This window comes from Arvicanthis niloticus, chromosome 18, assembly GCF_011762505.2.
Source record: "Arvicanthis niloticus isolate mArvNil1 chromosome 18, mArvNil1.pat.X, whole genome shotgun sequence".
Classification (NCBI taxonomy): Eukaryota; Metazoa; Chordata; class Mammalia; order Rodentia; family Muridae; genus Arvicanthis; species Arvicanthis niloticus.
The window spans coordinates 49,623,778-49,639,240 of NC_047675.1; the positions used below are offsets into that span (position 1 = coordinate 49,623,778).

A 15,463-nucleotide genomic window follows, 5' to 3' on the forward strand; every position below is an offset into this window, starting at 1 on the left:
ATGTGCCGGTGTGAATGTGCCAGTAGAGGGAATGTTGCCCGATCTTCAGATCCCTTACCTCACTGCCCCGTCCACCAACTGAAGAGGCCAGAGATTCTTCCAGGTCTTCTGCTAACAGGGATACATTTTCCCTTGGAGTGATAGACACCAGACCACTGTTCCTAGAGAAAAGGATAGGAACACCGCCACAGGAGCCAGCACCCAAAATGCCATCTCCTGAGAAAAAATACACCAAGATTACAGATTAATTCCTCAGATCTCCGACCCCAACTATCCTGATGGCCTGTGACCTTTCTTGTTTATGACACTTAAACTCCAAAAACTGTAAAGATCCTGTTCCTACTCCATGAATCAGACTGTCTTTCCCCTTTAAAAACAAGAAAAACTGGGCAGGAGCGATGGCTCGGCAATTAAAGCATTAGCTGCTTCTGCAGAAGACTGGAATTCAGTTCTTAGTGACCTCACTGAGAGGCTCACAACCTCCTGTAACTCCAACTCCAGGGACTACACCCTCTTCTGGCCTCTACTGGTACCCCTGCACAGATAAAAAAAATCTTAAAAAAACCAAAACCAACCAACCAAATCAAAATTTGTCCCTACAAGGGAACAGTGAGCAAAGCCCCTACTCAATTCTTCCAAATTCTTTATTCTGCAAACTCAGAATGGCATCATCTCTGCCCTGTGGTGCCCTGAGTGCCCTCTTGCTACTTGCCTAAAGGTCTGTCTTTGTTGGGCCAATCCAGGCAGTTGGCAGGCTGCTCTGTGCCTTAGGAACAGCCTACAATACAGGACCACCACACAGCTCTATCTGTGGCCTTGCCCAGACTCTGTCTTCTGTAGCAGTCTTGGGAGGCCGTATCACCCGTTAGTGTCTACTTGTCTGCTCTGCACTGCAGGCCGGCTCCCAGGACACTTCCTGCCAGGGCTAGGCAAATGCGCATGAGAGTGTTAGCTCAGAGCAAGTGTCTCTCACAAACCAAGATGAGCGCTCACTTCTCCCAGTGTTAGTTCTTACCTCCTTGATCTCTTTTGAGGAAAAAAAAATCTTTTAAACTAATTTTGCCTGTAAAGATAACAGCTGGGAAATTCTACCCAGCTTAGGTATTCAGCATGGCTGTGAACTCAGCTGTTGCAAACATTATTAACGTTTTTAACTGGCAGGTAGCAAATCAGAAGCAAAATGTACAATAAAAGAAGAGAAACTACCAAGAATGGTTAATGAGTTAGCCAAAGTGCTTGAATTTAAGAATTATTTATTGGAGAGATGGCTCAGTGGTTAAGAGCTCTTCCAGAGGTCCTGAGTTCAATTCCCAGCAACCACATGGTGGCTCACAGTCATCTATAAAGAGATCAGATGCCCTCTTCTGGTGTGTCTGAAGACAGCTACAGTGTGCTCATATATATATAATAAATACATCTTTATTTTTAAAAAATTACTTACTGAAAATTGTATAATATTGGTGAATGAATAGACACATATAGAAGCAGAACTAGATAGTCCTGAATGTACCATATGCATGTGATTAACTGAATTTTGACAAAGGTGAAATACAATTCAATGAAGAAAGAACCATCTTGTCATCTAAAGTACCTTGTGTATCAAAGACAATTTTCTCCTGAGGAAGAGAAAACTTCCCAGTTCCCGTGGAGCACACAAAGACAGCATTCTCCATGTAAAGATAGGTCACCTGGCTTGAAAAGTTTGGTACCATCAATCGACATGTAATCAGGTCTTCAGACTGAAAGGTAAATTTAGGATTATAGTTGGGCAGAATGAAGACAAAAGTATCTGTATGATTTTCCCAGCCATGTTTATATGACTCTATTTCATAGAATGCTAAAATTCTCATTCACTGATTATTCTTGTGAGTTACATACTACACAAGATGATTCACAAACAGGACAGGGGAGGTTCATAATCACTGCTATTGCCTGGATGTTTGTGTTCCTCTGGAGTTCAGATGCTGAACTGCTAACCATGTTAACATGGAGTCTGAGGAGGGCGCTGCTGGGCAGGCCTGCTCACCTTAGTGAGTGCACCAACAAGAAGGTGCTGTCTGTGAGAATGGGGACCACAGCTCCTGGAACCTTTACTCTGGACCTCCAACCTGCAGGACTTCTGATAGCTTATAGATTATCCAGCCCTGGGTATTTGCTACAGGGCAAATGGACTAAGATACTTATACTTGTCTTACACAAAGTATTTGTTGAGCTGCAATTATCAAAAATTTAAAACTCTTCTATGGGGTTAAGATGAGCCAAGTGTGGCGGCAGGATTAAACACCTTTAATCCGGGCTCTCCGGGAGGCAGAGACAAGAGGATCTCTGAGTTAGAGGCCAGCCTGGTTTGCAGAGTGAGTTCCAGGTTAGCCAGGGCTACATAGAGAAATCCTGTCTTGAAAAGAAAGTTTGCAACAAATGAGAAATTAAAAGCTCTACTTTGTTATTTATTTTTATACTGGCAGATGTAGGGAAAAAAACCACTTTGGTTCTGTCCCTTTTTTTTTTTTTTTTAAACACAGTTTTGCTCGGTATCCTTGGCTGCTTGGCTGACCTTAAACTTACTGGGATCTGCTGTCTCTAGTAAGGCATGCACTTCCTAATAAGCGTGTGCCACCACAGCAAGCTGGTTCCTGTTTTATCAAACACGTTCAAGCCTGAGGCCACAAACAAGCTCTCATATACAAGACCATTGAGTTTATCTGTTCATACATGAAATCAGAAGAAGAAATGTAAGTACAAACTCAGTAGACACAAAACTAGGAATACAGTCACCTCACCATCACTAAAGAAGTAATTAAAGTTTTATAAAAATTATTTTTAATGTGTATGTGTGTGTGCCTACACGTGGATATGTGTATACAGATGCAGGTACCTCCGGTGGCTAGACACTTTGGATGACCCGGGGCTGGAGGACAGGTGGCTATAAGCCACCTAACATGGCTGCTGGGAACCAAACTTGGGTCCTCTGCAAGAGCAGCAAATGCTCCTCCTCACTGAGGCGTGTCTCTGGTCCCCTAAAATAACAGTCGGAACATTTCCTTAAAGTGAGACTGTAAGACATACATATTTCATTCTCAGATTGCTTTCTTTATATTCTCTAGCACTTTGTGAAAAATTAGAATGACACTGAGCTATGATTTCCAGTTATACTGAACTGAAACACATGGTAAGGTTTAGTCCTGTTAGAAATGAAAGAACAACAGATTTTCTTACGAGATTCAGATAAGCAAGTATATTAAGAACAAAGATTTAGTAGCTGGAGAAAGGACTCTGCGGTTGATGCGTGTTGCTCTGGGAGAGGACCCATGTCTGGTCCCCACATCGCTGTGGGATGGCTCGCAATCAACTGTGACCAGCTCCAGAGGCACATACAATGCCTCTGCCCTCCACAAGCACTGCACTCACATGCAGATACCCCAAAACAAACAAGCAAGGGCCAGGCATGGTTACACACTTTTAACACCAGTGCAGGGGGGGCAGAGGCAGGCAGCACTCTGAATTCCAGGATGAGCCAGAGCTATATAGTGAGACTCTGTCTCAAATAAATAAAGATGTAAGAGAATCAAATGCTACATCAGATTAAATGACATGGCTTCCCCTGTTAGATGTCAGTTACTAGACAATATGCTTAATTTCTGTTTAGACACTCAGCATTAGTGATACTGTCTTCTGGTGATTTATTTGTAGAGTACACAAAACAGAGTCATCCCCTAGACACATGGAATTTGTTTATAATATGAAGATCTCAAAAGTGAATCCCAGGAAGATATGATGGCACATACCTGTAACAACAACTTGGGAGACAAGAGACAGAAATATCTTGACTATGCAGTCAGACTAGAATACACAGTTCCCTATCACAAATATAAATCAACACACATACACCCCAAATCTGAATCAAGAATCTCACTATGCAGCTGCCCATCAAACTCCCTTTCCACAGTAACAGGCACACGCGGCAGAGGACTGGCTTCAGGCTACTTTCAGTACCATCTTTCTTTAGTTCAGACTGGGCAAGAGAGTGAGATGGAAAAGTGAAAAGCAATAATATCTACAACTATTTCCAAATCTTGCAAATGAACCTTAAAGTCACCAATGGTTGTACAGGACTCCAGTGTGTTGTGGCCTCCTTGTAATCTGACTTACCTGGAAAGGTGGGTTATACTGAGTCACTTCCACGGTGACTGCATCTGACATCTGGTTACCATTGTCTTCCACTGTGATCACAGAGTAATAGATAAGACAGGGGCTGTCTCCCAGGTGCCATGCTGCTGCCAAAATCAGGAGCCCATCGCTAGAAAAGCGGGGTGGGAAGAGAAAGGAGGTTTCTGTGCGTGTGGTTTTGTTGGTGTTGTCGTTGTTTGCTTTGAGACAGGGTTTCACTATATAGCCCTGGCTGTCCTGAAACTCACAGAGGTCAAAGGCACATGCCATTACATCCTACAGGTTTCTTTGTAAACAGTAATGCCAGATTTTTACAAAATTACACACACTCACCACTTCCTGGGACACTCATCATATGTTTGAATGCCCAAGGGAAGAAAAAGAAAAACATTCTCGAAATTACCTTAGTGCAAATGTTTATAGTGGCTTTATTATAGTAGCCAACCTGAAAGCAACCCAATGTCTTCAACTGCTGAGCAGATAAGTCCTGCTATATCTACACATATATTCTCTTGAATACTACTTAGGAATGAAAATGAAGCAATTTCTGAATCAACTTTAAATCTACCATGTGAAAGCTGACTACACAGCATGAGTTCATTTATACAGCATTCTGAAAGACATAACTTTGAAGACTGGATCAGTAACTGTCAGAGGCACAGGAATTCTGGAGGAATGGTGATCTCTTTCTCCTCACCACCCACACCGAGGTTCAAACTCTGCCTTCTGTGTGTAGACGCTGGCTGTAGCAGTGAGCAACACATCCAGTTCTGCTCTGTACCCTGACTATGGCTAGGAAGACTATACTCTATGCACTTAGCAAGACTCAAGAATTAAAATCAAGCATGGATGGTGGCACACACCTGTAACTTGGGGCATAGTGACCGAAGAACCTAGAGTTCAAGACCAGACTCGACCTTTCTCAAACAAACAGGCAAGCAAATAACTCAAAACCTCAGAACTACAAACCAAGATGATTCAATATCACTATGTGTGAATTATAGGGCAATCAACATGACTTAACACTTCAGTCTGGGAGTTAGCACAGTCCATTCCTCAGGTCAAGGTAACCTAACGCCATGAAGCAGCATCTAAGTTTGTTTACCCAGGGCTGCTGAGGTGGTGCCTTGTTACTGTGAACTATGGAACCTGAGGCTGAAGCGCTCACTAAAGCACCTCAAAGGTAAGACAGCGCTGACTGACAATGCTCTTCATAGCTTACCTGCGCTGAGAGAAAAAACACTTTTTTTCTGTTTTAATCATCAGTTACAGAACTCCAAGCTGCTATTTATGTGAAAAGATTATTTTGCTTGTTAAAACTTATGTATTATTCTTTATAGCCCAGGCTGGCCAGGAACTATCATCTTCCTGCCTCAGGCTGCCTGACTTCTGAGAGCACACAATGATCTGTCAAGCCCTTCCTGAGAACTACTGCTAAGAGGAAACTCAGTCCTAGCATATCCATGCTGAGTCTAGCTCACAGTGGAGGACATGGTCTCCTTATATCAGCATAGTCACTGACTGTGGGACACAGAGCTCCTTCACTGAGTGATGAGCACCCAATGTCTCCATAGAGCAAAGACTACTGGTCAGAACTCTCTAGGCAACAGAAAGGAGAGGGTGTTGGCATCATCCTAAGATGAAATAAAGACAGAGCTGGGCCAGCTGGGCAAGCCGTGAAGATGTAAATCTAACGGGGACAGGAACACACTATTTATAGCTGAGGAATGTTTCAATTTCCCACGAGCCAACATAGCTACCTAAGAACCAGACCTCTCCGAGGTTTAGTGACCATAAGAACACCAGCACAGCAGGCAAAGATGTCAACCTGTCATCCAACTTCTTTAGGACAACTGAGTACTTACCAGTTTTGTTTCAAGTCCAAATACTGAATGTTGACCCCTTCTTTAATGGCTTCATAGTTACTCTCAGACCCCTAAGTGGAGATACCAAAGTGTAAGCTCCCAGCAGTCACTGTGCCTTTCCCACCACTGTATGCCCAGCACCTGGCCAAGTGTTGCACCCACAAGCAATGAACATTTAAAACTAGTCAGGTGCACACCTTTAATCCCAACACCCAGGAGGCAGAGACAGGCAGATCTCTGTGAGAGTGAAGATAGCTTGGTCTACAGAGTGAGCTCCAGGAGAGGCAGGGCTGTAGAGTGAAACCCTATCTTTAAAAGAACATTGGGTCAGCTGTGTATGGTGGCACAGGCTTATACTCCTAGTGAACAGATGGCAGAGGCAGGAGGATGAACTACATAATGCGTATGAGGCCAGCCTGAGCTGCACAAGACTGTCTTACATCACCAACCAACACATTAACCACTGAGTTCCAATATAGGTAGGAACTCAACACCTACTTATTCTTAATGGCTATCCACTTATTACATAGAAACATGTTCAAATAAATGAGGCAGATGGGCTGGCTGTGGTGAAGCTCACCTACAGTGCCAGCACTTGGGAAGCTGAGGCAGAGGGTTAAAGAGTCTACAACCAGCCTGGGCTACATAGAGTGAGTCCCTGTCTCAAGTAAACAAAAGACAAAGAAGGAGCGAGCAGTCACACACCATAAGTGATGTGCAAACCAGAAGTGGGCACGACTGATGCTCACCCAAATCGCATCGGCGATGCTCTCCTTCAGGGCTCTGTGCATGTCCCAGCTCTGAGCCTGCTTCTCTGAAAAGTCATCCAGTTCCCACCTGCTGATGTTTGAACTTGTCAGGGTGTAGAAACTTGATCTTCCTCTGTCCCACAGAACACTGGCCAGCTGTGCAGAGAGAAGGGGGACACGCTGAGACAGACTCCAGCTATGCAGAGAGAAGGGGGACACGCTGAGACAGACTCCAGCTGTGCAGAGAGAAGGGGGACACGCTGAGACAGACTCCAGCTGCATGTGCTTTATAGCTTTCTGACTATAACTCTTGTCCTGTCCCGGGCTCTGTAGGAAGAAGACCTTGAAAGCAAGGCCAACTCTCCAAAGAAGAGGCCTGGGAAGAGCAGAACTGGAAAGCAGAGTTGGGAGATGGGAAAGTTGCAGAGTCCTCAAAGAACCAGTGTCTTATTAAATTGGAAAAATATGTAGGAACTCTTTAAAGAAGCCACAACAGAGCCTTGAGTGTGAAGTCTACAAACTTATAAGTCCTGGAGACACGGCTTATGACTTTTGGACAAGAACTTGAAGGGAATCAGGCAGGGAGAAGGACACTTATCAGACGTGGTCATTGTTCTATGAGTAGACTCTCTGGTACAAAATAGATATTAAGCCATGTACACAGTTTTAAGTTATGTACACAATGATTTTTAGTTTAACCCCCCACTGTCTCCATTTCTCCTGTTATAGGGCAAGACAGGGCAACAGTGAGGCTGTCCCTGCCTGTAAACAGGAGTGTTAACAGGGCAATGACAGAACAGTGGCGGGAGATGTACCCAGAAGCAGCTCGGGAACCATCGATGTACAACAGAGAGAAGCACAGAGACTATCACAGAGGTTGGAAACAGGTCACCTGAGAAAAAGGACAGCTTCACTGTCAGAAACAGAGATGAAAAAATGGTAAGTCTACGTTTACACATGACTCAAGGGAATAAGTGGCAAGGTGGCCTGAGATAAGGAAGTGTGCTGAGTGACAGGAGACTTCTTAGCACCTGAACCTCCCAACTCCATGCAGAAGGGCTCTGCTTCACAAGAGAACAAACTGGAGAAGCTGGCAGATCTAGGCCTACATCCTCCCTCCTCTCAGGCCAGCAGGAGGGAAAATGGGAGATAGCCATACAGACTGGAGGAGTGGGAGAAGACACACAAGCCAAATTCAACCTTAACAACTTCACAACTGGGCTGGAGAGACTGGCTGCTCTCCAAGAGGACCCAAGTTGAATTCTTAGCACCCTTATGGCAGCTCACAACTCTCTGTAACTCCAGTTCCAGAAGATCTGATGCTCTCTTCTGGTTTCTTACAGGTACCAGGCAACCATGTGGCACCCAGAAATACATACACAGGCAAAAACCCTAGTACACATACAAGTAAAACAACAGAAACACAACAGCTTGCATTCATATGAAGGCAATACCACTGTCAAGGGAAACTTTCAACTTGGTGTAAAAGAGTTCTTTATAAACTTACCATGAGGTCACTGGTAGGGGACAGAATCCCAAAAAGGGAAGACACCCTCCGGCCAATCCCTGAGAGCATGCCTTGACCCTGGGGCAGGACATGCTGATGAATCTTTCCTGAGCTTTCGGGAACCAAGCGAATCAACTGGCTCCCCACGGAGGACAGGATGAAACTTCCTCCCTGTGAGTAAATACAAATCCTTTCACTAAGGAATACTCAAAAATACTCTTACAGCAAAATAAATTTCATCTTTTAAATCTGAGATTTACATGAAGGATTTACCACTGGCATGTTCAACAAATGTCAGATTTCTTTTTTTTCTTTTTTGAGGTAGCCTCACACATTCCAAGCTAACTCTGAACTCACTATGTAGCCAAGGATGACCCAGAACTCCCCATCCTCCTGAATGCTGGGATCACAGGCATGGGCCACTACATTGGGTTTAGGTGGTTCTAGGGACGGAATCAAGGGCCCTGTGCCTGTTAGGCCAGCCTTGGATTTCTCCCGTAACTATATTCTTTCACTGTCTAAGATAACGTATGTATGTCTGTCTGTCTCTGTCTGTCTCCCCTCTCCCCAGGGGGTAGGGTTCTATATGTAGCCCAGGCTATCCAGAGATCTGCCTGCCTCTGCCTCTGCCTCCTGAGTGCTGGGATTACAGTGAGGCACCACCAGGCCCAGTGTGTATAGTATAAGCCTTTGTAATGGAGCTGTTGTAAAGAGTGCTTATGAGGAAGGAAGCAACACTGACTGCCCAGTGAACAGCCTCTGTTGCTCTAGCTCACACCTCGGCCCTCACCTCCTTCTCTTCCTTGCCTGTCCCACACTGAGGCTCTCCCCGCACACACCTGCACTGCTGTCAGGAACCTGCACATCTTCTCGCCTCCCAAATCCACACAGGAGTCTGAGTAGGTGTCTTCCCTGGCGAGGCTGGGCCAGTAGCGGATGGACCCCTCTTTGGTAGCAACCATGACAGAAACAGCCTTGAAACAAAACCACAGTCATCAGCAACAATGCAAGAAGGCCTTATTAGCAGGAGCTTAAGACACTGATGCAAATAAGAATTTATGTTTAATTTTATTATTATATATATTTAATTATCTTAGAGAAGGTCTCACTGTGCATCCTTGGCCAGCCCTGAACTCTCAGAGAGCTGCTTGCCTCTGCATCTCAAGTACTGGGGTTACAGCTATGTACAACTATGCTCATCAAAATTCTTTAAAGAATAAGCGGCAGTGAGACAGCCTTTGTCTTCTCTGTTCCCACATGTGAGCCTCCCCGTGTGCAGATGGTGTTAGCACCCATAAGGACACACAGCAGCTCTGTCACCCCATTCCCCGCGTGCAGATGGTGTTAGCACCCATAAGGACACACAGCAGCTCTGTCACCCCATTCCTGATGCGACCCTGACAGCCGCTCCTCCCTGTTTTATCCAGGAACCAGTTTCCATCTCTGCACTTCTGGCACTTTGAGAACATCAGAGAGCAAAAGCAACAGACTGAACTACAACTGTGCTTCTCCACCTCAGCTCTCCCTGCGGTTTATCTGAGTTATTGCACACACCCACGATGAGCTGTCTGTTAAAGGACCCACAGGTCATTTCCAGCTCCAGAGCTACAAGTAAAACTGCTGTAACACAGGTGACTCTGTGTTACATTTCTATTTCTCAATCAGAATTATAAGATTTGAAGGTAGATGGACAGAACTGAAAAACATTTAGCTGAGCTATTGAGGCTTGGAAAGATAAGTACTTTGTTTGCTCTCACGTGCAAATCTTAGCTTTTCTTACATTATTTTTATTTATGTGGTAAGGAGTGTGCATAGAGGCCAGGAAACTAAAAAGGGAGGAGAAAAAAAAGCGGTGTTGAGAGCGACAGGAGGCTGGTAATAAACACATGTGATCTGAGGGTGGCGGGGTGTTAAGTGGGGAGAGGGAGCAAGGAGATGGAGGTGCCTCAGCTAAGGCTAGGTTACAGATCCCAGCACTGGGGGTCAGAGGCAGGTGATCTCTGTGAGTTCAAGGCCAGGCTGGTCTACACAGTGAGTTTCAGGACAGCCAGGGCTGCACAGACAAAACTGCCTTTAAGAGGGGGTTGGAGTGGGTTTGGAGGAGAAAACAGACGTGAGAACCAAGAGTAAGAGCATGGCCTGGAGCCTGCATCGTCAGGCCCAGCTGCCAGTCTACAGCTGTGCAGCAGTGAGTGGCCCACTGGTGCTGTGCACGCTGCTCTAATGGCTGACGGTGCCAAACAGCTCCTCTCGTGTTTATGTGCCAGGCTCCTCTTTGGTAAACTCATGTCTACTGAAGACCTTGCCCTGCTCTTTTCTCTTTCTTCTTTTTCTTTATGTATTTTATGTGTATGAGTGTTTTGCCTTCGTGTGTGTGTGTGTGTGTGTGTGTGTGTGTGTGTGTGTGTGTGTGTTTGTAAGCATTATATATACGCCTGGTGCCTGTGGAAATCAGAAAGCATCTGATTCCTGGAATTGGAGTTGCAGGTGGTTGTGAGCCACCACCACATGGCTGCTGAGAATGGAACTGGGTTCCCTGCAAGAACAACGAGTGCTCTTAACCTCTGGGTCATCTGTTTTTAAATTGGATTTATGAGTATTTTCTCAGTCTGTATCTTGTTGTTTCATATTCTTATTTTACAAAAAGCATTGTTTGTTTGAGACAAGGTCTCACCTTGTCTAGTTCTAGCTTGCTTGGAATTTGACAAAGACCAGGCTGCCTGTCTCTCCTCCCCAGTGGTGGGATTAAAAGTGTGCACCTCCACACCAGGCTCTCGATTACCTTTTTTAAAAAAGATTTTCTAAAAATATGTGTATGCTTGTCTGTATGTTCACCATTCACCACCTGCTTGCAGGTGTCTGCAGAGGTCAGAAAAGATTGTTGGATCCCCTGGGACTGGAGTCACGTGCAATCATGAGTCACCCAAAGTGGGTGCTGGGCACTAAACCTCCCCTCTGCGTGAGCCACAGGCTCTAACTCACTGAGCCACCTCGACAGCCCCTTCAGTCATCTTTAAGTCACCTACCTGAACAGAATGTACTTCACCTGAGGTCGCAGCATACGACAGTGCCACCAGGTCAGCGCTCCAGTGGAAATCGCTAGGGGGCAGCTGGAGTTCTTTGCAAACAGACAACTGCAAGGCAAACCCAAGTAGAAAAGGCCGACATTTTAATTCCTCCCTTACATCTTAAGCTACTGATATTAAGGTTGATGTTAGCCAAAGGCATGGCCCCTCTTCCCCACCTGCTAATCATTTTGAAGTTTAAACTAGGAAGAGACAGTAAGAGCTTGAGTCAGACCATACTGTGCTGATGGTCTAGGATTGGTTCTGGGACTAGCTCCTTCTTCCTGCCTGCCCTCCCTCCTCCTTCCTGTCTGTCCCTCTCCCTCTCTTCCCCCTCCCTTCTTTCCTTTCCTCCTTTACTCATTCTTTTCCTGGTTGTCTTCAAATTCACTATGTAGACTACGCTGACCTTGAACCCATGAAAACCCATCTAATCTGTCTCTGCCTCACAAGTCTGGAACTAAAGGCATACACCACCACGCTGGGCTGCTTTGTTTGTTTTAATTTTTAAAAATTATTAATTTTATATACATGAGTATTTTGCCTACATGCATGTATATGCACTATAGGTATGTCTGGTGCTGGTGCCTATGGAGGCCAGAAGAGGGCACTGGATCCCTTAGGAATCAGACTTGTAAATATTTGTGAGCCACCATGTAGCTGCTGAGAACTGAACTGGGGACTTCTGCAAGAGACCCAAGTATGCTAAACCACCGAGCCATCTCTACAACCCTCTACAACCTTCCCAGGGTCTGTAGAGGCAAAGAGGGTAGTCACCCCAGGAATGAGGTGGACTGTCAGAGTAACTCACAGGACAGGAACCTACATTCTCAGTATGTGAGAATATGCACACACACGTGGACATATACATGGGCATACATTTAAAGGTTAGGAATATGGGATAACTTTCTAATCTGTGTGGGCATCTTGTGCATTGAGATTTTATTGATATATATAAATCCATTGGTTCACTTCAAGCATCAAGAGTTCTGATTTACTGGGTTACTGGAGGGTGGGTCTGCAGACAACCGGGTGGTTATGACTGTGAAGGAACTAGCAGCTCCAGGGACAAGTGAACTGGAGCTGGAAGCACAGTGACTGAGTGCTAGCTAGAGAGAGTAGCCTGGAGGACAGCCAGCTGGGACCAGGTGGCCCGAAGGTAGCCAGCATTAGTGCAGGAACACGGCGGCAAAGCCAGGAGCCAGCTGGACATTTTCTTTCTAATATCTCCTGCTACACATACACTCTGGGTCTGTCTTCTCTCACATGGGGTTTCCAAGGTTGAAAGTACTCTCTCAAACATGATGCAGGTGCCTAACCCCCGCTGGACTTTCACTAAAACATAGAAAACACTCAACCCACACAGTGGCACATGACAAGGTACAGGGAGTGGCGGGTGGATTGAGTTGCTCCTCCAGAACAACATCAACTGCAAGGAAGGTAACTCTGAGCACGCTAGTGCAGCTGTAGCCTCAAGAGAACACAGTGCGAAAGCATCCATCAGAGGAGAAGCCACCACAGGGCAGGTAAGTTCATGAAAACACGGTCCTAAGGGCTGGCCAACCGGTGGAGTTAAGAGCAGACCAGATGAAACAGAGTGAGTTATAACTTGGGGTTAGCGACAGGAAAATAGAGGGTAGATCTCTGCCCAGCTCGACTGCTCATTAAGGCTTAGTGTAAATATAAAGGCTGTGTCTTTTATCCAGGAACTAATGGCCAAAGACAGGGTAGAAATCCTGGATTGGGATTAGTTTCCTCGACAGCACGAGATCCAGAGCTCCAAGACAGTATCTCAAGCTCATGTTCACTTGTTTTGACTGCAGTGGGTCTCTGGAGAAGGAAAAAACTAAAGACATCAATAAAAATAAAGTATTAAGAGAAGTTTTCTTCCAACTAACAAACTATGAATGCACAGTCAATATTTCATTATCCTGAATTCTTTTATTTATTTATTTAAAAATCTGGTGGTTTTTATTCTCATTCTCTCTCTCTCTCTCTCTGTCTCTCTCCCTTCCTCCTCCACCCCCCACCCCCGTCTGAGTGCTCTGCTGCATGTACACCCGCACACCAGAAGAGGGCATCAGGCCCCCTTATAGATGGTCTTGGGCCACCATGTAGTTGCTGGGAATTGAACTCAGGACCTCTAGAACTCTTCACCATTGAGCTATCTCACCAGCCCCCACATCCTGAATTCTTAATGCTTTCACAGACTGACTGGTCTCCTTCATAAACTTTAAAGAATAAAGGTACAAAGAAAGAGCCAGCCCTTTTCCCAACTGGGTATCTGAAGGGCCATTACCTTAGTGACAGGCGACATAGCAATCTTCCAAACCAGGAGCTTCTCTTTGCATACCAGGCAGGCCCACCCACCTTCATCGATGTGGACAGAGAGCTGATCGTCGGCTGAGGGGATGAGGCATACAGTTAATCCCACACTGAGACCATGGAAAGTTGTTTCATCTCCTTATAGCATATATCTTTTTACCACGTTTGTCACCAAAACAGGAAACTACATTACTCTCCTGCAGAGGACCTGGGTTTGGTTGCCAGCACCCACAGAGCGACATATAACCACCTATAACTCCAGTTCTAGAGGAGCCCCACAGGCTCATGCAGACACATGGTGCACATACAGACTTAGGCATACACAGATACAATTATCATAATATATTAACTATTTGCGTATATGTTTAGTACTCTTTAATTTTTGTTATAAAGAATCTTTAAAAACATTTTTTTTTAAAGATTTATTTTATGTATGTGAGTACATTGCTGTCTTCAGACACACCAGAAGAGGGCATTAGATCCCCTTACAGATAGTTGTGAGCCACCATGAGATTGCTGGGAATTGAACTCAGGACCTCTGGAAGGGCAGTCAGTGCTCTTAACCACTGAGCCATCTCTCCAGCACTGTTATAAAGAATCTTAGATAGGTATGCCTTTAATCCCAGCACTCAGAAAGCAAGGACAGGTGTATCTCTGAGTTTGAAGCCAGTCTAGTCTACTCCACAAAAACCAAAGAGACAATTTAACTTCTGTAAGAATCACATATAATTCAATAAACCAAACAATAACCCTCTTCTTAACTACTATTTTCAAAGAAATTATCACATTCCTTTGAAAGAATGTAATTTTCAAATAGAGCTCCTTAGAGATATGGTAAATCATCTCATCATAAGGAAACATAACAGCATTGTTTACTAAGGGAAAAAGTAAGTCAACCTACCACAATGTCTAGGGAGCGGTGGTAAGCCTTCATAAATGTGTTCACAGCTTTGAGAATCTTACCTGAGCTTTGCGCTTTGCTTGTAGACAGGGCAGCAGTGTGAGCACAGAGCATTGGAGATTAACATGCTAACTGTGGAAACATGCCCAAGCTGTGCACAACTTTCTGCTGACCTGGAGCACCTGCCTGGATTGTTCAGCCCCCGCCCCATGCAGGTCTGACCCAACATCAGATGTGGTCAGACCTGCAATGTACACAGGTTCGTCGAGTCTGCACTGCTCTTTTGTTTGTAGATCTCAACTTCTCTGGATTCACTCCTGAATTCCCAAAGGGGAGGTACTATTTAAACACAGACTCGGCACAACCCAGACACAGGCTCGGAGATTTAAACACAATATGAATTAAACATTTCAGGGTGACAAAAGAGAATGAAGAGGAGAAGCCAGGTGGAGAGGAGGATGCATGGCAGAGGGTAGCAGTGTGACAACACCATCCCTAGAGCCTGGGGACCGGCAGTCAGGGTGTCTAAGCTCAAGGACAGCAAGCAGTCCTTTTATAACAGGCATTTTATCCACTGCTACTCAGTGGGGAAGTTCCTGCTACTCAAGCTTCATGATCTGAGAGCTGTCCTCTGACCCCGACGTGCTGTGACTGAACAGACATGAGTGACACACACACATATGAAAGTTTTAAGTTAAAAACATTAGTGAATGCTGAAATGCACTCTCATATTCTGCCTTCCATCAATGCTTGTCAGAATCACTGAAGCCATCTCAGTCACAACTCAGTTTCCTAAACATCATTCTAGAAAAATGCAAAGGTCCAGGTGACCTGTTAGTAAAGCAACTTGGGCAGACATGATGGCCTCTTGGTCTGTCTTCCCT

General features: G+C 45.1%; 1 protein-coding gene across 1 annotated transcript in view; it reads right to left on the bottom strand.

Moving 5' to 3' along the window:
* The window catches only part of Nup133 (nucleoporin 133), a 48,021-nt gene that overhangs the window by 29,031 nt on the left and 3,527 nt on the right, over nt 1-15,463 (bottom strand). Inside the window, exons 3-11 of the mRNA XM_034523049.2 lie at nt 13,653-13,756; nt 11,315-11,422; nt 9,128-9,262; nt 8,289-8,459; nt 6,782-6,937; nt 6,033-6,103; nt 4,150-4,297; nt 1,592-1,739; nt 59-216 (exon numbers count right to left, since the gene is read on the bottom strand). Of these exons, the coding sequence (XP_034378940.1) occupies nt 59-216; nt 1,592-1,739; nt 4,150-4,297; nt 6,033-6,103; nt 6,782-6,937; nt 8,289-8,459; nt 9,128-9,262; nt 11,315-11,422; nt 13,653-13,756 (1,199 nt within the window). The remainder of the gene's footprint in view (nt 1-58; nt 217-1,591; nt 1,740-4,149; nt 4,298-6,032; nt 6,104-6,781; nt 6,938-8,288; nt 8,460-9,127; nt 9,263-11,314; nt 11,423-13,652; nt 13,757-15,463) is intronic.